Source organism: Aphanomyces invadans, assembly GCF_000520115.1.
Source record: "Aphanomyces invadans strain NJM9701 unplaced genomic scaffold supercont1.4, whole genome shotgun sequence".
Taxonomy (NCBI): domain Eukaryota; phylum Oomycota; class Saprolegniomycetes; order Saprolegniales; family Verrucalvaceae; genus Aphanomyces; species Aphanomyces invadans.
The window spans coordinates 234,392-260,810 of NW_008580149.1; the positions used below are offsets into that span (position 1 = coordinate 234,392).

General features: G+C 55.6%; 12 protein-coding genes across 14 annotated transcripts; 6 read left to right on the plus strand and 6 right to left on the minus strand.

Moving 5' to 3' along the window:
- Positions 1–83: 83 nt before the first annotated feature.
- H310_02581 (hypothetical protein) lies at positions 84–334 on the minus strand (the record flags this gene model as incomplete). The annotated part of the gene is made up of 2 exons (XM_008866141.1): positions 84–115; positions 157–334. 2 exons carry the CDS (start codon positions 332–334, stop codon positions 84–86), a joined length of 210 nt encoding a protein of 69 aa, XP_008864363.1.
- A 174-nt stretch (positions 335–508) lies between these two features.
- Positions 509–3,370, plus strand: H310_02582 (the record flags this gene model as incomplete). Of its 2 annotated transcripts, XM_008866142.1 has the most annotated exons (10): positions 509–664; positions 727–763; positions 823–1,077; positions 1,126–1,238; positions 1,285–1,696; positions 1,749–2,255; positions 2,314–2,483; positions 2,529–2,690; positions 2,736–2,789; positions 2,837–3,370. In XM_008866142.1, the coding sequence occupies 10 exons, from the start codon at positions 509–511 to the stop codon at positions 3,350–3,352; spliced, it is 2,382 nt and encodes a 793-aa protein (XP_008864364.1). In that variant the 3' UTR covers positions 3,353–3,370. The 2 variants fall into 2 exon arrangements, with proteins under 2 accessions (XP_008864364.1, XP_008864365.1); XM_008866143.1 differs by having other exon boundaries at positions 2,529–2,789.
- Positions 3,371–3,590: 220 nt separating this feature from the next.
- On the minus strand, positions 3,591–4,710 carry H310_02583 (hypothetical protein; the record flags this gene model as incomplete). The annotated part of the gene is made up of 1 exon (XM_008866144.1): positions 3,591–4,710. Exon 1 carries the CDS (start codon positions 4,677–4,679, stop codon positions 3,591–3,593), a length of 1,089 nt encoding a protein of 362 aa, XP_008864366.1. The 5' UTR covers positions 4,680–4,710.
- Positions 4,711–5,900: 1,190 nt separating this feature from the next.
- Positions 5,901–8,313, plus strand: H310_02584 (hypothetical protein). Its single transcript, XM_008866145.1, has 9 exons — positions 5,901–6,538; positions 6,592–6,672; positions 6,746–6,814; positions 6,861–6,912; positions 6,965–7,062; positions 7,133–7,279; positions 7,327–7,572; positions 7,630–7,706; positions 7,764–8,313. The coding sequence occupies exons 1-9, from the start codon at positions 5,923–5,925 to the stop codon at positions 8,136–8,138; spliced, it is 1,761 nt and encodes a 586-aa protein (XP_008864367.1). The 5' UTR covers positions 5,901–5,922; the 3' UTR covers positions 8,139–8,313.
- Positions 8,314–8,614: 301 nt separating this feature from the next.
- On the plus strand, positions 8,615–11,229 carry H310_02585 (hypothetical protein). The gene is made up of 2 exons (XM_008866146.1): positions 8,615–10,033; positions 10,077–11,229. The coding sequence occupies exons 1-2, from the start codon at positions 8,702–8,704 to the stop codon at positions 11,121–11,123; spliced, it is 2,379 nt and encodes a 792-aa protein (XP_008864368.1). The 5' UTR covers positions 8,615–8,701; the 3' UTR covers positions 11,124–11,229.
- Positions 11,230–12,155: 926 nt separating this feature from the next.
- On the minus strand, positions 12,156–14,069 carry H310_02586 (hypothetical protein). Its single transcript, XM_008866147.1, has 2 exons — positions 13,964–14,069; positions 12,156–13,924 (listed from the first exon to the last, which is right to left on the minus strand). The coding sequence occupies exons 1-2, from the start codon at positions 14,046–14,048 to the stop codon at positions 12,579–12,581; spliced, it is 1,431 nt and encodes a 476-aa protein (XP_008864369.1). The 5' UTR covers positions 14,049–14,069; the 3' UTR covers positions 12,156–12,578.
- Positions 14,070–14,192: 123 nt separating this feature from the next.
- H310_02587 (hypothetical protein) lies at positions 14,193–16,028 on the plus strand. Its single transcript, XM_008866148.1, has 2 exons — positions 14,193–14,812; positions 14,861–16,028. Exons 1-2 carry the CDS (start codon positions 14,231–14,233, stop codon positions 15,317–15,319), a joined length of 1,041 nt encoding a protein of 346 aa, XP_008864370.1. The 5' UTR covers positions 14,193–14,230; the 3' UTR covers positions 15,320–16,028.
- Positions 14,220–17,836, minus strand: H310_02588. Of its 2 annotated transcripts, XM_008866150.1 has the most exons (6): positions 17,337–17,836; positions 17,092–17,286; positions 16,340–17,039; positions 16,141–16,289; positions 15,564–16,094; positions 14,220–15,524 (listed from the first exon to the last, which is right to left on the minus strand). In XM_008866150.1, exons 1-5 carry the CDS (start codon positions 17,808–17,810, stop codon positions 16,074–16,076), a joined length of 1,539 nt encoding a protein of 512 aa, XP_008864372.1. In that variant the 5' UTR covers positions 17,811–17,836; the 3' UTR covers positions 14,220–15,524; positions 15,564–16,073. The 2 variants fall into 2 exon arrangements, with proteins under 2 accessions (XP_008864372.1, XP_008864371.1); XM_008866149.1 differs by having other exon boundaries at positions 14,220–16,094.
- A 303-nt stretch (positions 17,837–18,139) lies between these two features.
- On the plus strand, positions 18,140–19,592 carry H310_02589 (hypothetical protein). The gene has a single exon (XM_008866151.1). The coding sequence runs from the start codon at positions 18,163–18,165 to the stop codon at positions 19,384–19,386; it is 1,224 nt and encodes a 407-aa protein (XP_008864373.1). The 5' UTR covers positions 18,140–18,162; the 3' UTR covers positions 19,387–19,592.
- Positions 19,593–20,536: 944 nt separating this feature from the next.
- Positions 20,537–21,374, plus strand: H310_02590 (hypothetical protein). The gene has a single exon (XM_008866152.1). It carries the CDS (start codon positions 20,558–20,560, stop codon positions 21,287–21,289), a length of 732 nt encoding a protein of 243 aa, XP_008864374.1. The 5' UTR covers positions 20,537–20,557; the 3' UTR covers positions 21,290–21,374.
- Positions 21,375–22,410: 1,036 nt separating this feature from the next.
- Positions 22,411–22,719, minus strand: H310_02591 (hypothetical protein; the record flags this gene model as incomplete). Its single annotated transcript, XM_008866153.1, has 1 exon — positions 22,411–22,719. One exon carries the CDS (start codon positions 22,717–22,719, stop codon positions 22,411–22,413), a length of 309 nt encoding a protein of 102 aa, XP_008864375.1.
- Positions 22,720–23,058: 339 nt separating this feature from the next.
- Positions 23,059–24,798, minus strand: H310_02592 (hypothetical protein; the record flags this gene model as incomplete). The annotated part of the gene is made up of 1 exon (XM_008866154.1): positions 23,059–24,798. The coding sequence occupies one exon, from the start codon at positions 24,796–24,798 to the stop codon at positions 23,059–23,061; it is 1,740 nt and encodes a 579-aa protein (XP_008864376.1).
- Between the last annotated feature and the right edge of the window lie 1,621 nt (positions 24,799–26,419).

The window sequence follows — 26,419 nt, forward strand, 5'->3', positions numbered from 1 at the left end:
GTCCATGCACGGAGGAAGGACGAGAGACGACCGTACCGGGCCGTCGTTGGCGCTGTCTCCCGTCGTCGTGTTGGGGCATGGCCTTACTCGTCCTCAACGACTTGCAGAACTGGAGCTGCGACGCGATATGCGTCGCCAACGTGCTCACGTCGTCACGCCAGTCGCTGACTTTGGCCTGGAGCTTCATCGCGTCATCTTTGCCCTTGATCGCGACCCGGGCAAAGTCTCTGTTCACAGCAGCAAACTTTTCTTCGAGCTTGGACGTATCCAGCGACGATACCGGCACCGCAACGTCTGGAGGCTGCGCCGCTGGAGATGCCACCGGCGATCGCATCGCGGCACGTTGTGCGTATGTCGAGACGGTTTTACCTGCTGCTGCTACTGCCCACTCGGCGGCAGAAAAAAGGGGCGCCGTTTCACCCTCCGCTTTTTCAAACCGAGGTCAGCTCACAGTTCAAATCAAAACGTTTTAGCTTGATTTTCTTTTGAATAGAATATACATATTTATATGAAGTTTAAACAAGCATTGCTTGTGCAAGGCCATGCATGTCGCAACTTTGGCACTTTAGTTGGCCGCTTGCCGTCGCCTCCGCCAGCGACGTGCGACCGCGCGACCGACTCGATCGCGGCGTGTGGCGCGATGGCGGTGGGCAACAAGACTTCTGTCGAAACAACGAGGAAAAGCAACCAACATTATACTGCAGGACACGTGATTTGTTCGACTAGAACATCAATCACGCGCTGTGGGTCGAAGATCAGGACGGTAACGGTCCACTCAACGCACTCGGCAGCACGCTGGTCACATCGAAACTCACTGCATAGCCAAGAAAGTCATGCAGCAGCACGCACCGCCGGCGTTTGGTGCGATGTCGTCGCCGCAGTTCATTCACCAAGGGTATCTGCACAAACGCAATGTGTTTGGGTGGAGAAAGCACTATTGCATCCTTCGCGGCCGCAACATGGAGCTGTATCGGACCAAGTCGGCCGCGGACGACTCGCCAAAATGCACCACGCCGCATCGCGTGCTCCTCATCCAGCACGTGCACACCGACTACCGTGTCGCGGATCAGTTTGACGGTACGCACGTTCCGTCGCAACCCTCCGCGACATCTCATGGACATGCAGTCGTCCTGCATCTTGGCAGAAAGAAAACGTTCAAGCTCGACCCAGAGCAGATCCAACGAGGGGAAAAAGCGCAATGGATCCAAGCTCTGCAAACGGCCCTCCTCTGCGACAACGTAAGGGCTGTCGACCGATCGTTGTTGACGCCGCGTGCTTGGGTAGGCGCTAGAACGGTACGGCGAAGACATCACCAAGCAACTCATCACGTACGCATCCAAGCAAGTGTCCGAGTATGGCAGCCTCCGCCTTGACGACAGCATGTGGAAGACGCTGCGAAAGCGGTCGATCCATGGCGATCTATGGCTGCGATTCCTTGCGCTCGTGTCCAAGGGCATCGAGGTGACCGAGGTCGCGGTGCCGCCCGCGGTCGGACTGCGATATCTCTTGTGCATGGACATGGACCCCGCCGTGCCGCGGGAAATCCGACTTGTGCCGATGCTCGCCGCTGGGGACGAAGACGCTGGGAACAACGAGAACGCCGGGATCTCGGACGACGATCTGGACGCAGTGGAGGCTGTCCGCCGCATTGACCTGAACAACATGGTGTCCGTCGCTGACTGCAGCACAGGAAGTGGTAAAAACTCGCTTGTTTCTGTCATCGCATGCGGACCTCACGCGTTGCGTAGCGGCCGACGCCGCCGTTCGACTCCGCCGATTCACACTCACCCATGTGGTCGACGATGACTTGGTCGTGGAAACGTTCGAAGCGACAAGCACCGACTTGCGCAGCCGCGTGGTGTTTGGGCTCGCGCACATCCTCAAGAGCTTCCATGCCGCCAAGCAACAGCACAGTCCCCGACAGCTGCGTCTGCGGCGGTTGAGCACGGCAGGTGAACACGTCCAGGCCCCGTCGACGATGCCAACGCGGCAAGAACGAGGGTCGTCGTCGCAGTCGAGCGTCGACGTGCTTGGGGCATGCAGCCACCGCGTGGACGCTGCAATTCGTAGCTTCAACGTAAAGCCCAAGAGCGGGATATCGACGGCGGCCGACCTCGGCGTCATTGACGACGACAGTCCATCCGCCACGGCGGCCTTTCTGCGGCATACCAAGGGTCTGGACAAGGACAAGATCGGCGAGTACCTCGGCGGCGACGACGCGTTCAGCATCAGCGTGCTATCTGCGTACGCTATGAGTATGCCTCGCTCCCTCGGTCCTTCCTCGAACACGCGTCATCGGTATGTTGACGGCAGGTTTTCCATGGGAAGGCAAGCCGTTCGAGGTGTGCTTGCGTGATTTTTTGTCCAAGTTTCGCCTGCCGGGAGAAAGCCAGAAGATCGACCGAACGATGGAAGCGTTTGCGAGGGCCTTTCATGCGAAGAACCCGCACATGTTTCAGCACCACGACGCCGCGCACATCCTGGTTTGAGTCTCCCGTGTGCCTCGCAACGTCATGGCGCAGCACTAGGCATTCTCGACCATCATGCTCAACACGGATCTGCACAACAAAAGCATGAACAACAGACACCGCATGACGAAGGCGCAATTCGTAAGGAACAATCGCGGCATCGACAAAAACAAGTCGGACATCCCACCCGCCATTCTCGAATCCATCTACGACAGCATCAAGGTCCACCCGTCCGTCGCATCGATCGACAGTCTCACACCCCTGTAGAAGACGCCCGTCGAGACCGTGCGCGATCGCGATGACAACGGCAACCTGTTCGCGGTACAATCCATCCATGTGCTCATGACGGTGACAGCGTCATCGTATAGAATCCCGACAAGACGGGCTGGCTGAAGACGTACCACATTTCCGGCATCAAGACACGGCGGAGATGGTTCATCTTGACGAATCACTGCCTCTACTTCTTCGAGCGTGAAGAGGATATCGATCCCCTCGGGTTCTACGCTCTCGAGAATGTCAAGGTCGATGGCATCGCTGGGACGCCGGTGGGGTTTGAACTTTGCGCGACAGCACCGAACGCATCAGTCAAGTCAGTTCTGTATCCCAAACAACACGCTCGTCGGGCAAAGGGTGGACTCACCATGCGCGCGTTGCAGCGGGTGGGCTTTGCAGCCGACACCTCAGACGACGCCAAGTCGTGGATGAATACCCTGGAGAAGTGCATCCTCGTCCACGAGACGAACTCGTCGCAAATCGCGTCAACGGTGTCGGTACTTCCTGCGGCGATGCCGAGAACACACCGACCGAGGGGGTCGATGTCGACGTCCGTGGAAGATGCGACGTCGTTGATGAGTCCATGTGAGATTGACCATGGGTATTTATGAAAAAACTGTCATTTCTGAAATGTTGACCCTTCTTTTGACACATCAAATGATAGAAAAAGGATTTTCGATAGAAATATCATTTCAACCATGTTGACACTTCGTTTGAGATATTAAAATATTCATTCAACGGAAAATGTCATTTTCCAGAATATTGGGGTCGATACAGCAAAATATATCGAGAAAATTCAAATTTCCTCCGTGACAAACAGCACGGTTCTTTTTTGACGGCAAATTTTTATTATAACGCGTCCTTGACAGTTTCGAAAACGGCGTAGCTGATGGATATGGCGGGGACAGACTTGAGAAAGTTGGGGACTATGCCGCGGTAGAGGCCGCGGAGTCCGTAGCTCTGTAGGATTTTGACGAAGCAGTCGGTCATGCCGGTGAAGACGACAGGCCGGCCTGCCATGCCTTGTGCTTGGAGCTTCGTTCGGACGACCTGCAACGGGTACGACACGACCTGACCACACGAACTCGAGATGGCGCCAAACACGAGGACATGCCCGACAGAAGGCGCGACGTCGAATTTGGTCGTGTATAGTTCCTTCAGCGTGAAGAAGAGCGCGAGGTCGACACCTGCGTACGGTACGATGCCGAGAAGAGATGGAACGAGACCGCGATAGAGCCCATGAAAGCCATCCTTGGACGCAATGCTCGAGATGCAATGCCAGAGAGACTTGTACTCGCCACCGAGGCAAAAGTGCGTCTTGGCAATCTCGAGCGGATAGATCGCCAGTTGAGAGATCGCGCCGGAGAGACTGCCGGCGACGAGTTTCTCCACCGGCGACAGAGGTTCGCCATGCTCGTGGTACGGAAAATGCGTGGAGAAGAACGAAAACGACCAGAACTTGATAGCGGATTCCGGCGTGACTTTGATCGCGTTGGCACCGTTGCCGCGGAAGAACGCAGTCCATCCACCACTTGCATAAATCTTGCGCGCCACTGATGGGATCGACTCGTGGCAGACGCCGCCGTGCGCGTGACCTGCTTGCAGTGCGACCTTTATGCGGTCCATGGGGGCCGTTGCTGTACGCGACACTATGCCGGCCGCGGCACCTGCGATGAAGCTCTTCTGCTGCACGTCGAGCTTCCACGCGAACGGTGTCAAGACCGATTCATGCAGCGACGACAGTTGACTCCATGTCGAGGATGCTTGGACTGCTGTGAACGGACGCGCGATCGAGTGCGTCGCGTCCATAGACGGAGCATCTCCGATCAAAGAGGTGTCCGGGACTGCGGCGTCGTCGACGGCAGCGGTCGGGGCATGTTCGTGGGATGCCGGCATCGACCTGTCGTGGATCCGAGTGTCCCGCGAGTGGACTGACATGTACCCAAAACCAGGTTGAGTTGTGAATTTGGGTGGTTTGGAACTGAGATTCGGCCTTCTCGAAGCTCGAAAGTCCAAATAGATGGCCTAAATAGGACGCGGCCGGCATTACCTCGCCGTCATGTCTCCCAGTAGCGACATCGTGCCCTCGGGCGCGCTCTGCCACGACAACGACAGCCGTCGACGCTGGAAGCACAGTTGAACACATGTTCCAAGGCATGCAATCTCTGCATCCTGCATGCATAAACCTTGGCCAGCGGTAGTTATCTGTCGAGGGAAGCACAATGCTTACTTGTACGCGACATGGATGTAGTCGGTGGTGGTGTCGCCGACACATCCTCGTGGATACCCACCTTGCTAGCCAACTCGTCAATGCACAACATACAGCTACTAGCCTGCTCCGAGGCATGCAATCTCTGCATCCTGCATGCATATCTTTGACCAGCGGTAGTCTGTCCAGTGGAGCACAATCTCGACATGGCTGCTGTCGGTGGCGATGTCGTCGACACATGATCGTGGAGACCCAACATGCTAGCGAGCCCGTGGATGTACAACATAGTGGCCAACTCCATGACCGCAACCTACGATCTGAAATTGCTTCCATACTGTCGTGCAAGCTCTGCGCAATGGCGGAGATTCGTCGACAATACCACGTTTGACGGTGGTGCATTTTGCCAAGTCATCTCGATAGCCCCCACCCACATTGCGACAGGACTCCCACGCGCTTTTCCAAGGCGAAAAGCCACCCCACTTGCGCAGAGTCTCGACATCCATGGAGATGTCCGTTGCCGCCTTACATCACGATGGAAGTTTGACATATCCGGATATACTAAGGTTATTTAAATATATAGATGAGATATACACACAAAAATATCCATCCCAACATGTATAAAAACTATAAAAATATAAATATTCCAAACTTGGTAGAATATATTTTAATATAATGAATTCAATTTTTACATTCTTAATATACATATTTTATTACATTCAAATAATAATTTTTAAGAAAAACAGTCCTTTTTAATCCATCTAAACCTTTAATTGGATTAAGAATACTGGTATAGTACTTCGAAGTATGGTTTTTTACACGGTTTTAAATTGACTATACCAAAAGTATTTTTTTACGTTTCTGTTTATTCAGGCAGGACCTACATGCAAAAGGTCTTCCGGATAAAAATCCGGATAATTCGTCGATCATGGAAGGATTATCAAGGCTCTTCAACAGAATCCAGAAAGCGCGGCGATGAACTCAGATAGGTCGCCGCCCCAGAGTTCGTCCGTCCTCCATCACACGCCCGCTGCAGGAGTCCATTTTCCGGCCCCTCTCACTGCTGCCGACTATTCTCTGGAGTCCCACAGCCCGTTGAACGATCGGATGGCAATTCCTGTCACGTATCACAATGTTCCACCTACTGCCTCTGCTGCACCGACGTCGTCGCTGCAAGCATCGCTATTTGGCCACATGTATGGAAATGAATCGACGACCCGCACGGGAGGACGATTTGGATCTCTCCACGTCGTAAAACCATCCAAACCTGCATCCGGCGCCTCGTCTGCACGCAGTTGGATCACAGTTCCATGCCAGAACCCATCGGCGGCGCCGTGCCATCGCTCACTCCACGTGTGTGCCATTCACAAGGACTCGATGTATGTGTTTGGCGGCTACGATGGGTCCAACCGAGTCAATGACTTCTTCGAGTACAACTTCAAGCGAAAGGTGTGGTCCCAAGTAATGGCGCTGGGAACACCTCCGACGCCGCGTGATCGCCACGTTGCAGCCGTGCACAAGGATCGATTTTACGTGTTTGCTGGCTTTGATGGCAGCTCGCGGGTGAATGACTTCATCGGGTTCAACTTCGGTATTTCTCTTGTATTATCCAAATCCATCACTATTGCATGCGCACTCGTGTAGTGACGCAGCAATGGTCGCCTGTGGTCGTCATGTCTGGGATGCCACCTTCGCCCCGCCACAGCCATTCGGCTGTCGTGTATGGTAGGACCAGTGTCACGTTTCCTTCTCATGTGTCGAGCGTTGAAACTCCTTCATACTTACGACGATCTTGTAGACAACTCCTTCTATGTCTTTGGGGGATACGATGGCAGCTACCGCAACGACTTTTACGAGTTCCAATTTGGTACAGCTGACCATGATCCTTGCTTATCGTGACAATGCTGTATTAGAAAACGCGGCCTGGTCGACTGTCGCGTCAACCGGCCGTTCCCCGCGCCCCCGGTGCGCAATCGTCCTCGTTGCATCAACCACCTTCACGAGAACGATGACGTAGGTACCGCGCATCACTCGTCACGCACAAGACAACGTGCCTCGTCTTTGGCGGTCACGACGGTTCGCGCCATCTTAACGACGTGAACGTGTTCAACTTTGGTACGGTTTGAAAAAGCTCGGGAATCACCATACAAAAACCAAGACAATTGACGCATTTTCGAATTTGCAGTGTTGAAGACATGGACATTGCTCGTCGTTGAAGGGCCGGCGCCGATCCCGCGCGACAGCCATGTTGCTGTCACCCACGGCTGCTCCATGTACATATTTGGCGGGAGCACAGGCAGCGCAATGAATGATTTCCACGAACTCAACTTGGGTACGAGCACGTAGCCCACGAGTCGCGAGATTCGATTGTGGTTGTAGAGTCCAACACGTGGCAACCCATTGCTTTCAACGGACCTGCACCAGGACAACGTTTCTGCCACGTCGGCTGTGTCTACGATGACAGCTTGATCTTGTTTGGTGGCTACGATGGCTCGAACCGCTTGAACGACTTCAAGGAGTTTCGCTTTGGCGAAGAAATCGAGCTCGACATCCCGCCACCATGCCTCGTCAACGATCTTCGCGACATGGTCAATTCGAATGTCATGAGCGACATTACATTCATCGGTACGACCTTACTGTTGTATGCGTTTGAGGGGTTGTCTTGATGGTGTGTATGTACAGTCGAAGGCGTACCGGTGTACGCGCACAAGATCTTGTGCGTGCGCTGCAGCTACTTCAAGGCAATGCTGACGAGTGAGGTATGGAATCAAGTGGAAGATACAACACTGGAACTACGGGTTGATGATGTTGGGTAGATGCTTGAGAGTCGTGCGCGAGAAGTGGTTATATCCGACGTTCGCCGATCCATCTTCCTTGCATTCCTCGAGTACTTGTACACAGACCATGTCAATGTCGACGTGGAGGCAGCCATGGAACTGTTTGTGGCAGCAGATCGATATGGCGTCGATCGACTGAAGAAAATTTGCGAGAGCAAAATGCTGAGCTCATTGTGCATCGAGAACGCTGCATCGATTCTGCATGCCGCCGACGTGCATTCCGCCACAATTCTTCGAGAACGCTGCATTGCATTCATGCTGAACAACTTTGACGCCGTGACCAAGACCAATGCGTTTGAAGAAATGGGTCGCATCAACGTCGACTTGGTGTTCGAGCTCCTCAAGCGGCGGTGAAGAGTCCACCCAAACCCGACAAACGAACATGGGAAGAATGCATGACCAAAGCGCCATTTATGCCGATTCATCAATGTGTAATAACAGTGTCCATATATCAACGATTGTCTGAACCTCCAGCGCTCCACGTTCGTTCAAGACCTATCCTTCGAGAGTATCATGCGCCATTTTCTATATGACGTCAGGAGTCGTCCATGCTGAGGCAACGGCTCATTCTTCCATGGCATGAAGGCAGGCAACGCAGGATAGTCGTCTTCGCCAACAGATATGCGTCACTTTTAGGTGTCATCCTTCCCCGCGACGGGATCTACTTGGACGACGATGGACGCATTCAGGAGATGTCCATCGCATGGCACTTGCTGTGGTGTGATTTTTCAACCCACGTGAACGAGCATACAAATTTGAAGATATTTGGTGCCGCGAAAAGTGTTTTTAAATGGAGAAGGTAAGCTCTTTTTTTGTATCGCGATAAAATCCTAATATTAAATGAACACGTACTTTCCTTTGGATTCGCTATCGATGGGACGTGAGGCTCATTTTGCATTCGCATCGTTCGTGGAAGCATGGGGTTGGAGAACTTCGGCTTGGTGAAGGTGGCGAAGGAATCGAGCGCAGTGTACAAGGACGAATGCGTCCTCTCCTTCGACACGCCGTTCACCAAAGGCGGGCTCTACACGAACCTGAGCACGTTTGAATCGTTTGGTGAACTCCACCTTGCTGACGACATTGCCAAGACCAAGCAAAAGGTGTACCTCCATCAGCAATTTGTCCGCACGGGAGTTAAGAAGCAGGTGCTGGAGGAAGTCAACAAGATGGCCATCGGCGTCGACGGTGGTTTCAATGACGACCAAGTTGAAGTGAACAAGACGCAGACTGTTGTGTTTTTCGAGGGCGAGGAAAAACGCTCGTTCGAGTTGACGGATCCATCCCTTCCTGCCTTGATCCGCGATTCCGTGAAATCTGTGCTGAACCATCAAGGGAACTATGTCACGGAGCAGGTGAAAAGTTGGCAAGAGGAGATTGCCGTGTCCCAGTATGCATTCGACCTGATTCAACTGCCAAAAGAAGACTGCGCTCCGATTTCAGGCAATCCTTCAACATGGGTGTGCAGCAGTAAAACTTGTGACAAGAAGGAAAATCTGTGGATGAACCTTTCTGACGGTTATGTCGGGTGTGGTCGCCGCAACTTTGACGGCTCGGGTGGATGCGGCGAAGCTTTGAGACATTTTGAAGACACGGGACGGAACTTCCCGCTCGCGGTTAAGTTGGGCACCATTACTCCTGCCGGAGGAGGCGACGTGTACAGCTATGCTGAAGATGACATGGTGCTTGATCCAAACCTCGCAGCACACTTGCATCATTTTGGCATTAAGGTGGACGAACTTACAAAAACGGAAAAGACAATCAACGAATTGAACGTGGAGCTCAACAAGAACTGGGACTTTGATTCGATCATGGAAGAAGGCAAAAATCTCGAGCCAATTTCTGGACCGGGATACATTGGCCTTGTGAACTTGGGCAACAGTTGCTATGTGAACTCGGTCCTTCAACTCTTGGCGGCATTGCCCGAAGTTCAAGAGCGATACTCCAACCCAACAACACCGGTTGCGGCATCTCCTGCGACGGACTTGTCGACCCAGTTTGCAAAGTTGGTCAAAGCTCTGCACTCGGATCGATATGTTGGCGAGGAACTGCGACCACTCATGCTTCGGTCCGTGGTGGGCAAGAACCACGCCGACTTTTCGTCGAACCGACAGCAAGATGCGGTGGAGTACCTTCAACATCTCCTAGACGCCCTCGAGGCCGCGGAGGAGAGAGGTTCGTCGTCGTCGACAACAAAGCCGCTGTTTACGTTCTCCATGGAAGATCGCCTTGAATGCACTACTTCTCGTCAGGTACATGACGTCGCACGAGTTGGGAATAACGCGTTTGATCCAGGTGAAATACGTGCATCGCAGAGAAAACTTGTTGCAGCTTGCAATTCCTCTCGATGCAGCCACCAACGCTGACGAAGTGCAAGAATTCAAGCGCCAAAAACTCGAAACGGACCTCGAGAACAAACAAGGTCGCCAGAAACCGGTCGTCCCCCTCGTGCCATTCGACGCGTGCATTCACGAAGCGTTTGCACCGGAGCTCCTCGACGGGTTTTACTCGACGGCGTTGGGACGCAAGGGCCCTGCTACGAAGACGACTCGCTTCCAGACATTTCCCAAGTATCTGCTGGTGCAAATGCGGCGATACTACGTGTCGGACGACTGGACCCCAAAGAAAATGGAAGTGTCGGTACCAGTGCCAGAATCGTTGGACTTGTCGTCGTTCCAAAGCACGGGCAAACAAGCACACGAAGTGCTATTGCCGGACGGTGGCGATGCTGCGACGTCCGCACTGGCGGCTCTCGAACCCGATGCAGCACTGGTAGCTGAGCTGGTGGCGATGGGATTTTCCGAAAACGGATGCAAGCGAGCTGCATTGGCAACGTCGAACGCATCAACTGAAGTCGCGATGGAATGGATTTTGACCCACATGGAAGATGCCGACTTCAACAGTCCTGTGGTACCTGTGACTCGTGGCAGGTCGTCCAGCGACGGCCCGTCTGCCGACGTGGTTGCGAACTTGACGATGATGGGTTTCAGCGAAGTCCAAGCGAAGTGTGCCTTGGACCAGACTGGGGGCAATCCAGATTTGGCCGCCGAATGGCTGTTTAGCAACATGGACGACCTCGAGTCCAAGGTTCGAGACTTCGAGCGCAAGCAAAATACCTCGACATCCGACGAAGACATCAAATCCAAGTGGGAGAGCGTGAGCCATGGCGAGTACGAAATGGTTGGGTTTGTGAGTCACATGGGGAACAACACGCACAGCGGCCATTACGTGGCCCACATCAAAAAGGACGAAAAGTGGATCTTTTTCAACGACGCCAAGGTCGCGATCTCGGACACTCCGCCGTTCGGTGCAGGGTACATGTACTTGTTTCGTCGGAAATAGAGGTGTTCGTATCCATCCTTCTTGCTTGATGCCATTCTATAGATGCACTAGAGGCACTCATGGCATACCCGGTTGCGTCGACGGTGGCCACGCATGCCTTCTGGACGGATGTCGAAGCGGTGACCTTGGTCGAGGTCCCGTCCTCAACATATTTTGTTGAGCGAGGAATTTAGAGACCACACGCACACTTTTCCCAACGAAACGAGCCAGCTCCTGCATTTGCCGGTGCTACCTCGACGTCGGTGGCCTCTTTGCTTGAGACCTCGGACACTCGCGTCACAGTCTTGAGATGGCGCAACGTCCCACTGAAGCAAAAAAGTCCGTTGTCGAAACCCCTACGCGGCACGTGACAAATGCCGAAATCTGCATGTGTTTTCGCCGCATGATGAACGAGGAATTGTCACGCGGGACATCCACAACACCCTTGTCAAACGAATCCGCCGTCATCTTGTCGACGACTGTCCCGGAAGCAGTGAAGTCAAGCGGGACAACGGAGCCGCACCGTCGACGCTAACAGGCCATTGGCATTCGTGTGGTATTCACGTCGTTGGCCTTGTCTCCATGGCTTGACACGAATGTGGACATGTGTGTCAGGGCAACCCACGTCGGTACATGGCAAGTGTCTGGGTGAACGTGTCGCCAGAGGGATCAGCACGCCCGTCCAAGTTGTCGACGATGACGTACGGGCGGGATGGACGACGTAGCGAGCGAGCGACAACGGGAAAAGGAGTTGCATGCGCTCAAGCATGTTGACGCTATGTCTTGCCTGCGTTTGGTTGATTCATTTTCCCGAGATTTCGAGTGGTACGGAATGCGATGCCTTGGAGTGATGTCGAGGTGCACACTCCTTCACAGGGTGGACATCCTCGTGGAGGTGCTTTGTAATCAAAATGCAGGCACTGGGTTTGACGTGGTATGCGAGTCACGTGCAGTGGTGCACGAGCGTGCATCCAGTCGGTGCTTTGCGTGTATTGGTGGAATGCCGAAAGCGACGACGCCGCCGTTCCCGCGACGTGTGTTGTGCGCCATGAATCCGTCTCAGACCAAGCCATGTGCAAACGAAAATATCCGTCGAGACTGGTCTGGGTCGACGTGCTCTAGAAGGCCCACTTGCACGGATGCAGCTCTTCTCGACGACGCTGCAAACATAAATTGGCACAAGAGATGCCGCGAAGGGCGTCGCTGTCGCCAGCGCATGACGCGGGTAGCGGCTCCAACTTTGTCGAGGCTCGACATCGTCTTCAACAGCCACGGCAACGTCGTCGCCTGCGGCCGACTACGGGATCCTGTCGAGTGCATCCGTGGGGCTCGTGGCTGCCCCCAGCTGCGCTCCCCTACAAAGTGTGCAAGATGACTCGAATTTCACCGTGGACAACTGGCGGTACACCCCGGTCAGGTCGTCGACATGCAAACGCGTTCAAGTTAAATATGCAAGATAGCGGCGCACGCACAGCGTCAATCGTCGGCAGCTCCGCCATCATCTCGCGTTGCTTCAACCGCGGCCAGCGCATTCACTCGCGCGTGCTGCATCTCTTCCGTCGCATGGCGAATGTAATCTTCGCTCATCTCCGACACGGGCGCGAACGCCAAGCGGCCACTCCCGTTCAACCTGGTCCACCGGTCCGAGATGGGCACGAGAATGTCTTCAATGTCGGCTCGACACAGACCCCAACTCCCCCGCGCGATCTCGCCCAAGAGCTGTGCACGGGTCCATTGGGCGTCTCCCCAAAACACCATCAAATGCACCGGTTCGGTCTCGAGGAGGTCCATGTTGCCTGGCTTGAGCTTGATGCCTTCGCCGCTTCCTGCCACACGCACTTCCCAACGCTGGGCCTTGTCGTCGAAGCGAAGTGCCATGCCCAGTTGACCATTCAAGTCTGGCCGCGACTGCAGCCCACACATGCGCACACCGAGCCCAGAACTCACGGCGCCGCGTCGGGTGGATTCTCGCCGACGATACGCCAACCCCACGGCCTCGTCCAAATCTGACAACACTGTCCAACCCGTCCCGCCACGAATAACGCACGCTGCGACTGCATGTTGATCGCACGGACCGCCAGCAAAATGCTGCACGACCAAGGACCCGTCGATATTGTTGTACTGCTGCCGCAGACGAGCAGTCGCGCGCTCGATTGCTGCTTCTGCGCGTTGCATGCGAACCGACGAGGGGTTCAACAGGCGTGAAATGCACACAGCTGCCACGTGATCGTCGCCGCACGACATGGGAGCGCTGGGGGCGAGTACAAGGGTAGCCGGGGCGGTGAGTGCGTCCAGTGCCGTGGCCAAGTTGGACAGTGCGGTGTCGGCAAGGGAGCCTTTGGGTACGAGGAGGAATTTCGTGCCTCGGACTTCGATGCTCAGTTCATTGGACGAGTTGTCTCGGGTGAGCTGTCGACGAACGGACTCGAGCCTGTCAGCAGTCGACAACGGCAGCTCCACTTCCCCCGCATCCTCTCTAACCGAAGTGATAAGGTACACTCCATGGTACCAAAAGTCGTAGCTGTCGTCCCCTCGTCGCCTCAAGCGCGGGTCCGTTTCGTTGCGATCTGCAGCCAACATGTCGGAGAATTGAGGACTCGCTGCAATCAGTCGCCCTTCGTCGATGAGAGCGGCAATTTCTGGACCCGTGAACGATTCCATGAGCTCTGCGCGCGTTGGAGGTGGACACGAATACCGCGCGAGACACACATTACATATGTGATGTCGCTTGTCGTCTGTGTAGAACGCAGGGTGCGTCGGTTGCGAGACAAGCACCATGCGTTGCCATCGGCGCAGACAAGCCAAGTGGACATGTTTCTGTCCTAGAACGTAATGAGTCGTCGTCTAACGCCTATCCTCACCTCCAGAACAGTTGCATGGAGAGATCAGCGGCCCATCCGCCTCGTCGCCAAAGCAGTAGCGGCACAGCGCGTCGTCGTCGCCCATGGCGTCCTTCTTGCCCGAGAAATCCCACAATGAGATACTCGCCCGTCTCCGACGTATCCGGACGCCATCGTTGCTCCGGATACAGTGCAACATTATCCGGACTCTATATTTGTGCCCTCGGCATCCCCCCAAGATATTCTTGGAAATCGTTCGACAGGCGGCAGCCCATCCTCCTCCTCGGCATGGCGGACGGCGTCCTCCTGCGTGTCCTTGAGACGACCATCGTCCTGATGGAGGGCCTCTTGCTTCCTCTGGAAGTGTTCCTCCTCCTGTTGTTCAAGTCGACACCGCTCGCGTTTACAACCGACCAGTCTGCCGTCCATCACTTTCCGCTCGTGACGTCGACAGCGACAATGGACCACGCGTCGACTGCCAGTCGTCGAAGGAAGAGCGATTCGTGCATGGAAGCGTGTGCACCCGAGCCGATGACGTCCGCCCTTCCACGCTTGCGACACGCCATGACGTGGGAGGAAAAGTACGCCCTCCATGTGACTCAGTTACGATCCAACACCACGAGTATGTGGAGCGAGCCGTCCGCAGCACCCGTGCTCGTTCGTGGACCGACCTATGTCAAGGACAGCACCAAGATGCCTGCTGGACCTAGTCTTGGAAGGCTCGTTCACGTCGACGTGTGGAAAGGAACGCGGGCGCGTCCCGGTCGAATCGATCACATCGCCCTGGTCGATTTGGACCGTCCCAACAGCATTCTCCGGTACTTTCAACACGAACATCCATCCGACAAGGTGTTTGTGCTCAATTTTCAGGTGCTGTCCGCCATTCTTCACGTTTCCATACCGTCACTGTTGTCGTAGGTGCCTGGCACACCGTTCGCCCACGTTGTGTGCTACTGGCTGGTCTCGTCGGCCGACGTGGCGCAGCACCCGCCGTTTTCGCGCCTCTGGGCTCAATTCCAAGACGCCATTCATGCCAACACGCCTGCATTCTGCAATGCCCACTTGAAGCTCATCCCAGCGCTCGTGACCGCGCCGTGGGTGGTCAAGGCCATGGTACCGCAAAAGCCGGCCCTCGTCGGCAACAAACTCACCCAGAGATATGTCTGTGGTCCCAACTACATTGAAGTCGACATGGACATCCCGTCCAGCACAATCGCGGCCAACATCGTCGGGCTCTGCCGCGGATATTCCAACCAGCTCGACGTCGACGTGCACTTGACACTTCAAGGCGACACCGAAGCCGACCTCCCCGAAAAGATCTTTGCGTCCGTGCGACTGTCCAAGCTCGACTTTGCGCACGCTGAAGATATCCTGTAGCGCCAACCTAACACAGCAATCGACGGCGACGAACACAAAAAGACGTCGGTCGAATCGTACGACAGGGGGCTAGCAGTACTTGGGCACGCCAACTGGAGAGCTGTAGCGCTTCAGGTGGGCTCCGTGGCCTCGCTCTCATTGCGCTACACTTTTGGTAGCGACAGAGGTCGGGGACGGCGTGTGGTTGAACTGGCGGCAAACGTCTCTGCGAGAGGTTTGGCCATGCTCCATGCCGAATTAGTACCTGTCACAGGAATCCTGGGAGCCCAGCTTGCACGAGGCCGCGATAGCAAGATGAGCGGCCCAGGAGCGCCGTCTCCATCCACAGCGACGTTGGCTTGATGCGACAGCGGATACATCCTTGTCCTGCTGGTGCCGTAGTGCACACAAGGAACTCGCCCATGGTGGCGACTGTACGACTCCCCACGACAGCGAGAACCAGCCAGAGGGCGTCTGGTATCGTCGCAGTGCTCTCGACGCATGTCAACTTTGACACGGTGGCGTTCATCTCGAGCTGTGCCCGCCATCACCCCACAGGCCAACAACACAAGCATCTCGTGTGTCGCAATGTGCCTCATCATGGGCTGGCCGTCCTTGAGCAAGTCGGCGAGCACTGATCCGCCCGCTCACTTTGCCTCGCGATCGCTTGCTTGGCACACGCTGCCCAACATTGCCTCAACTAGCGACTTCAACCAGACATTGCACACGCTCATGTTCAAATCTTTGAAAAGTGGGGAGGGGGGGTAGTCGCGCCCTACTGTGCCTTGGGCAGCACCTTCGGTAGCGTCGTGAGTCCTGACAGCAACGGGCAGCGCACGCACCTTATAAGGGTTGAGGATTCCGTTCGGGTCGTACACGGCTTTCATCTGCTGCATCATCTTGATGGCATGTGGCGCTTTGGACAAGTGAAGGAACGACGGTTTGTGCGTGCCGATGCCGTGCTCGGCGCTGATGCTTCCACGTCGTGCCGCTATCAAAGTCGTCATCAGCCGGATGCATCCTTCAAACGAAGACGCGCACCTGTCCACTCAAACACGAACGGCTCGATGGCCGCCATGACGTCGCTATCGTACGAGGGTGACGAGATGTTGAGGTGCATATTGCAGTCGCCCAGGTGACCATAGCCCACGACGTCGGCGTCAAACTCCGCCAGCTGAACGCGCATGTCCTCGACAATCTTGTAGTAGTCGTCGATTGGGATGCTCACGTCGTACTTGTACACGTAACCCTTGGAGCAGAGCGCAAGCGTGATGTCTTCGCGGATGCTAAACAATTTCCTCGCCTGCTTGGCGTCCTGCGCGACTGTGCCATCGACGACGTGGCCGTCTTCCATCATGGTGGCCAAGTACGCATCGAGCTTCTCCATGTCGTGGTCAGCGCGGCTCCCGGCGGTCTCGATCAGGACGTAAAACGGACATGCCGTCTCCAGTGGATCGACGAGGTCGGGCTGTTGGGACATGACCACGTCCAGAGATCCGCGGTCCAAGAACTCGACCGCCGATAGAATCTCGCCCAAGTGCCGTCTCGCGGCCACGTACGTCTTTTTGACGGCGTCAAAGGACTCGCACCCGACGAGCGCAACGTTTACGGCGGCCGACCGCGGCGGCGTCAAAATCGACAGCCTCGTGATGATGCCCAACGTGCCTTCCGACCCGATGAAGATCTGCTTGAGGTCGTAACCCGTGTTGTCCTTGCGCATCGTGCTCAGACAATCGACAATCTGTGGAAATGGACACGGTAATTAAACTCTAGGAGCACATGGAAGGACGTACCGTGCCATCCGCCAGCACAGCCTCGACGCCGAGAATCGATCCGTGCAGCGATCCGTACCGAAGCAATCGAAGACCCCCTGCATTCGTCGATGCATTGCCGCCGATTTGACATGTTCCTTTCGCGCCAAGATCAAGCGGCATCATGTACCCAAATTTGCCGACGTGAGTGTCGAGGTTTTCGAGAATGCAACCTGCCTGTGCACGAGGTCTCAGATGACGCAACGAGTGAGGGGATCGTGACTCACCTGGCACACGACGATCCCCGATACGTCATCGAACGACTCAATCACGTTCATGTTGCCCGTGGAGAGGATGACTTCATCGTGAACGGGCACGCTGCCACCGACGAGGCCGGTGTTCCCCCCCTGTGGCACCACGGCCAGTCGTCGTTCGTTGCAGTACTTGAGGATGTCCGACACTTCCTGGGTCGTTTTCGGACGCAGAACGACTTGGCTGTGTCCATGGTACTTTTTCAACCAGTCCGAGTTGTACGGAGCAACCGCTTCTGAATCTGTGAGTACACTGCTGCAAACGTTGCGAAAATGCACGATGTCCGCTTCCGTCACTGTCGCAAACGGCCCGCGTGCAATATCTCCATGGGCAGAGAAGCAGCGGGCCAGAGACGGTCGCGCCATCGTCGGCGCCGCTCGCCGCGCAAATTGGCGCCACATCTTCTGTTGTAGTGAAAAGATCGAATGTCGTATCGCAGATGTGGACATGGAAATTTCTTGCAGTTCAAATTTATCCCACAACTTTTGCATCAAATTCCCAAATTTATCTAAATTATTTTCAAATTTCGCCAGCATATTTGCAATTCTGGATCCAGAATTGGAGACATTTTTATGGCATTTTGAACAGCTTTGTGCGAATTGAACATTTTTTGGATGAAACGAGCGAACTGTTGGCCCAATTAGAACGGTTCCGGGATTTGATTGGTGGTCGCTGTGATTGGATTCTCTGGGAACATGTTATTATTTTATTATCTTGTATTTTGTATTCACATGGCAGAGAAAAGATTAAAATGCCGCAGCGCCGCGAGAAGTTGAAGCGCACATATTCGCAGTTGGAAGGATGCTGACATGCACGGCATGCCGCGAGGAGTTTGCGACGTACGAGTTGCAGAAGGAGCACTTCAAGCTCGACTGGCATCGCTACAATCTCAAGCGCAAGGTCGTGGGCCTGCCACCCGTGACGGTTGAGCAGTTCGTTGCCCGCAAAGCCGACGGCACTTCCGCCCTGACAACAGCACCCAAGGTCGGCGATCCCGTCTTGCAATCGTTCAAGTGCCACAACTGCAACAAGTCGTTCACGAGCGTGAAAGCGGTCGAGAACCATAAAGCAACGAAGAAGCATCTGGCGGCTGTGAAGAAGAACGACAACGTAGAGAACATCACGTCGAAAGTGATTGAACAGCACGTCGAGACGGCGGACCCGCCCGCTGCCGATGGCGACGCATCCACGGAGGACAACGAAGACGAACAAGACCCTGACGTGAACTTGAACATCCTCCATTGCATGTTCTGCACCAACGAAGCCGACTCGCTCGAAGCAAATTTGACTCACATGCAGAAAACCCACGGCTTCTTCATTCCCGACTTGGAGTACCTCCAGGATCTCGACGGGTTTATCACGTACTTGGTGGAAAAGGTCAAGCTCGGGCACATTTGCCTCTACTGCAATGGCAAGGGCAAAGCATTCCGGACGTACAAGGACTGCCAGAAGCACATGATCGATCTGTCCCATTGTAAGCTGCGCTACGAGGAAGACGACGACCTCCACGAGTACGAAGAGTTCTACGACTTCACGGCGTCGTATGGGCTTGTGGCGTCGGGGAAGATGGCAGCGACGCCGGACGACGGCTCGACCGAGTGGGAAGACGTTGAAGAAGTCGGCTCCGACGAAGAAGATGACGAACTCGCCGACGTCCAGACGATCTCGATCTCGGACACGGGGAACTTGGTCCTTCCCGACGGCCGCCAGTTGGGCCAGCGCGAGTACCGCCGATACTACAAACAGCGCCACCGCCCCGACGACGCACGCGAGAGTGTGTTGGCCCAGACGAAGGAGCGGCTGCTCCTGTGCTACCAAATGGCCGGCATTGACATGTCGACAGCCCTCAGTGTGTCGTACGTGAACAAGTTTTTGAGTCGTCGCACCGGCAACATCGCGGAAGCCCGGTCCATCCAAGAAAGCAAGAGTGTCCGGCACAAGTTTCAGAAGCACAGAGAACGACTCGACACGCGAAGCCACAAGCTCCAGAAGAACCCCAACCGAAAGGTCATGATCACCGTCTAGGCAACCGACATAATTCCTTATTCTTCACGACGTTTATGTGGTTGGCAGAGTCTGCCGAAGGCGGATGCCACTTGCGCCGTGGAACGCTGCGGCTACATCATCGCCATGATAGGGCCAAGCGGCAGCGATGCCAATCGCGCTGCTATCGGCACGGCAGGCACAAAGCACAGGGCCATCCCGTTTCCGCCGTGACCCGACGACCGTGCCAGGGTTGTGTACACAATCAAGCTTGCACGATTCGTTGACTTTTAAAAGCCCGCTGAAACGAAATTCTTTTCTTTACGAAAAGGATGACCTTCCAAAATAATCAGTAATTTTACTTTACCAAAATAATCAGTAATTTTACGTAAAATCTTCATTTTTAAAATATAATTAAAAAAAATAGTCCATCTCATGCATTCAATGCAGACACTTTGGCGCAGCAAGTCGTCGAGCCCACGGAAGGGATCTCTCCATCACGTAACAGTGCCTTGGCCACAGTCGCAGTTGGTGCACGTGCACGCCTTGGTCTGGCCCGTCGACGTCGTGGAAGAGGACGGTTGGCCGCAAGTGCAGTCGTCGCACGTGCACGGGTTACACTGGCACGACACTTGCGAGGCGGCTCGGTGGCTGCTGCGGCCGCACTCGCAGTTCGAGCAATTACAATGGCCACTGGCGCCCGAGCGAGCGCACTCGCAGTTGTTGGACACGCACGAATCGCAGCCGCAAGCCATGGAAAAAGAAGAAATGAGCAGCCAAGGCGGATGTAGAAACGACGAGTGTGAGGCCGTTGCAACGGCCGTTCGCTGCCCCACCCGAACAAAACACCGCTCGCGAACACCCTTTCCCATACCATGCGGCACTTTCCACGCAGCCCCTTCCCACGCACAGCGATGCGACCGTTGGCCACAATACTCACGCACCATCTCCAACCGGGAATGCGCAATGTGCCGCTGTGACACTTCAATCTCCCCCTGGCAACACCGTTGGAGGAAGGATGGTCACGAATGAAGCAACAAGTAGAAGCGCGGGGCCCGTTGCGGCGGGGCCACGGCGCTGCTTTGAGGGGTTGGACATCGCAGGTTTCGTGGACTTCGCGCACGGCGCGCCACGTTATTTCGGATGCATGTTGAAGATAATTGGGAATGTATGTCCGATTATCCGGATAATTGTCGGTGGCTGCCGCAGCACGATGGCGACGCAAGGACACATTGCGCGGTATTCGACGGCGACGACGGAGATATGTGTGAAGCAAGACACCCGACGAGTGGATGGGATGGGAGGTGAAGTCTGGCCTGGTGCGCATGTCCTCTGTGCGCACTTGGAATCGAATGCAGAAGCGTTGAACATCCAACAGGCATCCATCTTGGAGCTCGGCGCCGGGTGCGGCCTCTGCGGCCTTGTAGCGGTTGCGTTGGGAGCGCGCCACGTCGTCCTTACCGACGAGTTTCCCGATTTGCTGCAGGTCAACATTGACTTGAACAAAGACTGTCTGGAACGTCCTGTGGACGTCCGGGAACTCGAGTGGGGACAGCGCGACCACGTCGCGCCCGACATGACCTTCGACATCATTTTGGGCAGCGAAATCACCCAAGTCGGCCGAAAAGCGCACGAACCTCTTGTGCAAACGATATCGTGGGTCTTCCATGGCACGAGTGTCGCCCTGTTGTCGATGGATGCTTGCAACGCCGACTGCGAAGGGTCGTGCGACCCATCGCATTGCACAGCGTCACATTTCGTCCAAGTCTCGCGCGAACACGGGTTCCAAGTGACAAAGCATCCGTCCGTGTGCCTCACATCCGTGGCTTCCGTCACTGCGTGTGTCGGCGCGCTCGGGCGCAAGTGGCCGCTGGACGGTACCGAGCTCAGCGCTGTATTTGAGCTGCGAAGGAGCACTCCCCCTATGTCGACATCATGCAAGTAAACAAAAACCTTTTCTGTGTGCTCGACGCGACTTGGCATGTCAACCGAGTGGGCGAACTCACATCATACTGACGACCACGCCAGAGATTCGCACATGAGCTGCATCCTCCAAGGTGATGAAGGGAGGGGCTTGCCACCGACTCAGCAAACGCTTGTGGGTTGTGCAGTAGGCATCGTGTGCCGTTCTCTGGCTCAATCAATCACCAGGCTGTTGGGGTTGTCGTGTGCACAGCGAATATTGGGCTTGAGCGGCATGGCCGAGCGTGTTGGGCTCGTCCGTGAAGTGCACTCGGACGCCACAACCCATACCCATCCTTCGTCGCCGCGAGTCGGTGCGTTTTACAGAGGGGGATTACAACCCAGCGACACGGATGTTTTTATTCGTCGAGCTTGAAAGATTGGCGGCTGATGAAAATAATCCCATATTAACCGGTGCATGGAGGTCGAATTTTTATTCGAATGGTGGAACATTACTTTATTATTTCCACAATCGTCACATGCGGCCAATTTTTATGGAGGATCCGATGGGCGAAGCGATGCCACCGACATGCATGTCTGGGATCGATCGCCCATGTAAGCGCATTGAAGCATGCTTCCCAAAATAGCGACGACGGATGGATAGGAAGGTTGATCCGAACGCCTCCGCTAGCACGGCACGACGGATTCAGCGCAACTTCGCGTTGGCCGCACCCAACATCTCCCACACACGTCCGATCACCTGCACTTATTGTGCACGTATTCAGCTCGAGTGTGGCTTGTAAAATCCGAGTATGTATGGTGAGGGTCAGTGTGTTCGCAGCGGACATGATGGAAGCTGCTTTTCCCAGCGTATGCTGGGTTTGATCTAGTGCAGGACTGTGGCAGTGGATTCGCCACCGAGATGCTGCTTCTCGCTCGACACCAGCACCCTCTTGACGACAGAGGCAAGGTTGGAACAGGAGGGGGCTCTTGCCGTGTCGGCACCCAACCTTGCTAGGCGGGCGTAATTGCTCAGAGAAAAAGGGTGGTGCTCTCTCGACATCGTCGCACTGCGAATTCCCACAAATGTTACATGAACGTTTATTGCACATGAATCAGTGCCTTGGCAGCTTCGAGCGACTTGAGCTGGGCCGTCAGGCTTTGCTACCGTTCGACGTCGGCCAAGTTGTCGGCGAGGACGCGGGTCAACACAGCATCCGTCGTGGCCGAGAGCTCATTGCACATGGCCGACAAGAACGGCTCGACAAACTTGGTGTTGAGGAGCATTGGAATTGTGTCGACAAAGCGCTCGGACGCCACCTTCATGTACGCATGGATGGCCAAGTGGAGCTCCACAGCCTGCTGGTCTTCGCTGGTCAACTTGCCAAATCCTGTGTGGCTCTGTACGAGTGCCTTGACTGCCCCAATTGGAACAGCACACGAATTGTCGAAACCTACAAACTTGTCTGCCATGCAAGCACCCATCGACGACGTGTACCTGAGAGAGCGTCAAGGCAAGCAGTTGGAAGGGCAGGTAGCGAGGAGAAACACAGATGCGAGGAGAAACACGGAGTTCTCGTAATAGAAGTAGAAGTAGAAGTGACGGTGGGCGAAGCCCATCAGTCAGTGTAGGCCAACTGGCCAATGAGGTCACGACATCCTAATGATGTGACGTGGCCTTCGCTGCAACTTACTACGACATGAGGAAAAAGCCTCTAAAAGGCACAAAAAACCTCCTACTGTTGCAGGACCATCCTGCGACCTGATGGACAGGGCAGTGGGGATGTTCTCGACAGAACAGGGTGTTCTGACTCAAGCCATCAATGGCTTGGAACGAAGTTCCCAACAGACTTGGTACAAGCTGTGGTTGAGAGTGTACGGGCGGCCCTCCGTCTGCATGGCGTGGTTGAGCTCCACCATCGCCAACGTTGCCAACTGTTCCAAAATCGACTTGGCCTTGCTCATCAAGTACATCTCGAGGGCGGGTTTGGTTGGAGCCGATGCAATCACCCGCGCAACAAACTCGAGCATGAGCGCCTGGAACTTGTCAAAAAGGTCGACCATGGGCCGCCGCCACTTGGTCACGTATCTCTGTCGAATGACGTTGGCAAAGGTCGAGTACGAGAGGAAGATGGGCAGTTCGTCGCCGCGGTTTGCCGCCATCATCTCTTTCAGTTCCGATAGCTCGAGTTCCGGCAGGAAGCGCCACTCCGATTCTCTGGCCAGCCATATTGTTGGCGGCGTGCAGGCAGTCTTGATGTTGCCTTCACTGACTTCAGTCACTTGGTCCGTCACCCACGTCGACCCGCCATCCTCCGTCACTTCAACGAATTCCCCAGGAAGGGGGACCCGCTCCGACGTGTCGACATTGACCGCATCAACTGCCGAGAGCATTTCAATCGACTTCTGGAATTCGGCTTCCGCCAAACGCAGCCGCGCCCGCAGGCGGGAATCGAGCGCCTCGCCGTCAAAAAACGAGTCGTAGTAGTTACCGCGAATGCCGCACTCGATGCGATGGACCACAACGTGCACAAGCTTCATGTAGGCATTGCGCCGGACACCAAGGGTACTCATGGGCTCCCCAAGGGCGCCAAGCTTGGCACGACACTGGATCAATTGGGCGTCAATCTCAGCCACGACCTTGGGCAGCGAATTCGACACTGTCTCCATGAGGAGCACCGTCAGCTTCTCGGCCAGCCGCGCCGTACCGCACAGCGACTTGTCCACAGTCGACCAGATCGGATGCGAGCCGAAAAACTTGGCTTCGCGGTCGAGGCCCTCCTGGATCGTCACCTTGTTGTTGAGCGCCTGTTGGCCTCGGCATTTGACAATATGGTAGCCGAGGCGGCGGCGCTTGGTCCGGTTCATCAGTAAATCCACGACAGCGTCTTCAGCACCCCGGTCAATCAGGTCAGGCTTGGTGATGATGGAGATGGTGCGGACGCCGTCGGGATCCGCTTCCTCCGCTGCTTGAATGATCGCCGTGTTGTGCATGTCGACGTTGGCCGGCACGACCGCCAGGATGATGGTCCGATCTTGGACCAAGTACCGGTGCACGAGCTTGTCCACGCGGGCAATCATCGCCTTGTCTTCGTGGTCGCCGACAGTCCGAATGAGCCCTGGAAGGTCCGTCAACGTCAGGTCGGGAAAGGCTGGCCCATGCAGCTTGATCTCGATCGCGTCGTCGCTGATCGACTGGCCTTCGTTTACAAGTTGTTGCGTCAGGGCGGCAATGTGGCTGGTCACGTCGTCCACGCTTCGAACCGACACCGCCTCGGGCGACTCGACCGCGGGGTCGAATCGCAGCAACCGGACCGTTCCCGAAAACGTGTTGGCATGCGTCAGGATGAGCTGGGTCGGACACCGCGTCGTGAGGTTCCCCGACGATGGAAACGTGATCCCAGACAGCGCCGACAACACCGACGACTTTCCGCTGGACGTGTCGCCCATGACAGCGATTTGAGGGAGCTCAATGTACTTGTCGAGCCCGACGGACCGCAACCGATCGATCAAGTGGCGGGTTTCGTGCTGGTTCGACATGGACACCAACATGACTCTCTCGTTGTTGTTGGGGCTGGAAGCAACTTGCACAATGCAGCGAGGACAGTTCGGGGGGGGGGGTGGCTCAAAGGATGGGCTTGTCCAAGCCGCATGGGCCCGTTTTATCTTGCGTGCCAAGTCTCAACAACATGACCACGTGACAGGACACGAGGTGTTTGGACCGCAGTCCCCGCCATCCATCCCGCGAATTGCCGCGGGCGAAGCCCCGAGAATACACGGCGGCATCGGCGCATCCTTCGCATTCATGGCGTCCGACCCTCCCTTCGACCCGGGGAGACTCGCAACCACACGCTGTCTGCCAACAAGTCAAAGTGTTGAAGGACCGCCGCGACGGACGAGCCGGCAGGCCATCGATCGGCATCGCCCATGACGAGATATTTATTTCCCTGCTCGATCACGTTTCCAATGTCCATCCGAGAAGCTGCTTCTCGCCATCGCATGGCCACATTGCGCGCAACGGCAAACCTCGGTCATGCCATGTGGCATCCTATCTTCAACCCTGCGACCAACGTCGACTCGCGCGACGACGATGGATTTCGCGCTCATGCCATGCGAACGAGACAATCGTGTGGACAAGGAGGTAGACTCTGTCGTGGCGATCGTTCAACCGATGAAATATGCCCTGTTCGTTCAACCGTTGCCTCATCGTACGCTGGTATCGCCGTGACACTGTTTCAGCTGGTGGAGGTTGCCATCGAGGTAGGTGGGGGCTGTCACGAGCGCGCGTGTCCATCCGTCGATCTCGCGATACGGGCATCGCTTCCCCCTGTGACTGCGTGCCCGCGTCTCAAACGGCTACAATGGATTGTCCTCGCGCAATGGAAGAGCTACCCGAATTCGTGTTGGCTGAGCCAACGTATGTGTGCAAATGATTGTAGCACACCCGTTTAGGTGGCCACATGCGGGATTTGTGTCGAGAAGGGGTAGTCGCCATCTTGTCGAGAGTCCCAGCTCGCGCAATAACCCTATACATGCCCCTTCTCGCGAGCGGAGGTCCCCAAACATCTCGGCAGAGCATTCGACACAGATTCGCGCCGGCGTCCGTGGCGGCGTTTTGAAACGAAGACGAATGCTCTACAACTGATCGCTTTGCCCGATCCCCCAAAGTAGCTGCCGTGTGCCCGAACACGACCGTTCTGATTTGTATTCCCCGCACCCCCGCGACAACCCCCCGCCGTTCGTTGCCGCCACGGGGCGGCCTTTCCCTGTTGGTGACGGTGGTGCGACCGTAGCTTGAAGCCGGTGGCGCGACTCGGCCTCTCGACGTCGCTCCTTCGGACGTCCCGACCGGAACCCCTGCGACATCCCCCATTGTCTTGTCCCAGTTTGTGCGACACAACTCCCACGAGCCTGCCACGTACCCCCCGATTCGCGCTGACCCCCCGTTTTCCAACCGATAGATACTCGGTGCCAAGTACCAACGACTCGACGAATTCGCCAGCAGCCCGGGGATTTCACTTTGCAAGTCGCGTTCCCCCGGCGCGATCGTGACTCGAGTGGTGTCTTGACCACTGTCGCTCCTTTCTCGACCACACTCGCTTGTCTCGAGTGCTTGAATGCTGAACGCGTGCCCGCAGCATCAGTGGATCTTTGCCCGCACCAGCGAAACGAA

Excerpts from the sequence above, each read along its gene's own strand:
- H310_02584 (XM_008866145.1), top strand. The coding sequence starts at position 5,923 with ATGAACTCAGATAGGTCGCCGCCCCAGAGTTCGTCCGTCCTCCATCAC. Across the intron at positions 6,673-6,745 it reads CCATTCGGCTGTCGTGTATG|ACAACTCCTTCTATGTCTTT; the intron begins GTAGGACCAGTG and ends ACGATCTTGTAG. Across the intron at positions 7,573-7,629 it reads GAGCGACATTACATTCATCG|TCGAAGGCGTACCGGTGTAC; the intron begins GTACGACCTTAC and ends GTGTATGTACAG.
- H310_02590 (XM_008866152.1), top strand. The coding sequence starts at position 20,558 with ATGGCGACGCAAGGACACATTGCGCGGTATTCGACGGCGACGACGGAG.
- H310_02587 (XM_008866148.1), top strand. The coding sequence starts at position 14,231 with ATGGCGGACGGCGTCCTCCTGCGTGTCCTTGAGACGACCATCGTCCTG. Across the intron at positions 14,813-14,860 it reads TGTTTGTGCTCAATTTTCAG|GTGCCTGGCACACCGTTCGC; the intron begins GTGCTGTCCGCC and ends CTGTTGTCGTAG.
- H310_02585 (XM_008866146.1), top strand. The coding sequence starts at position 8,702 with ATGGGGTTGGAGAACTTCGGCTTGGTGAAGGTGGCGAAGGAATCGAGC. Across the intron at positions 10,034-10,076 it reads AATGCACTACTTCTCGTCAG|GTGAAATACGTGCATCGCAG; the intron begins GTACATGACGTC and ends CGTTTGATCCAG.
- H310_02588 (XM_008866150.1), bottom strand. The coding sequence starts at position 17,810 with ATGTCCACATCTGCGATACGACATTCGATCTTTTCACTACAACAGAAG. Across the intron at positions 17,040-17,091 it reads CTGTGCTGGCGGATGGCACG|ATTGTCGATTGTCTGAGCAC; the intron begins GTACGTCCTTCC and ends CCATTTCCACAG. Across the intron at positions 16,095-16,140 it reads GAATCCTCAACCCTTATAAG|GTGCTGCCCAAGGCACAGTA; the intron begins GTGCGTGCGCTG and ends ACGCTACCGAAG.
- H310_02589 (XM_008866151.1), top strand. The coding sequence starts at position 18,163 with ATGCTGACATGCACGGCATGCCGCGAGGAGTTTGCGACGTACGAGTTG.
- H310_02586 (XM_008866147.1), bottom strand. The coding sequence starts at position 14,048 with ATGGGCGACGACGACGCGCTGTGCCGCTACTGCTTTGGCGACGAGGCG. Across the intron at positions 13,925-13,963 it reads TCCATGCAACTGTTCTGGAG|GACAGAAACATGTCCACTTG; the intron begins GTGAGGATAGGC and ends ATTACGTTCTAG.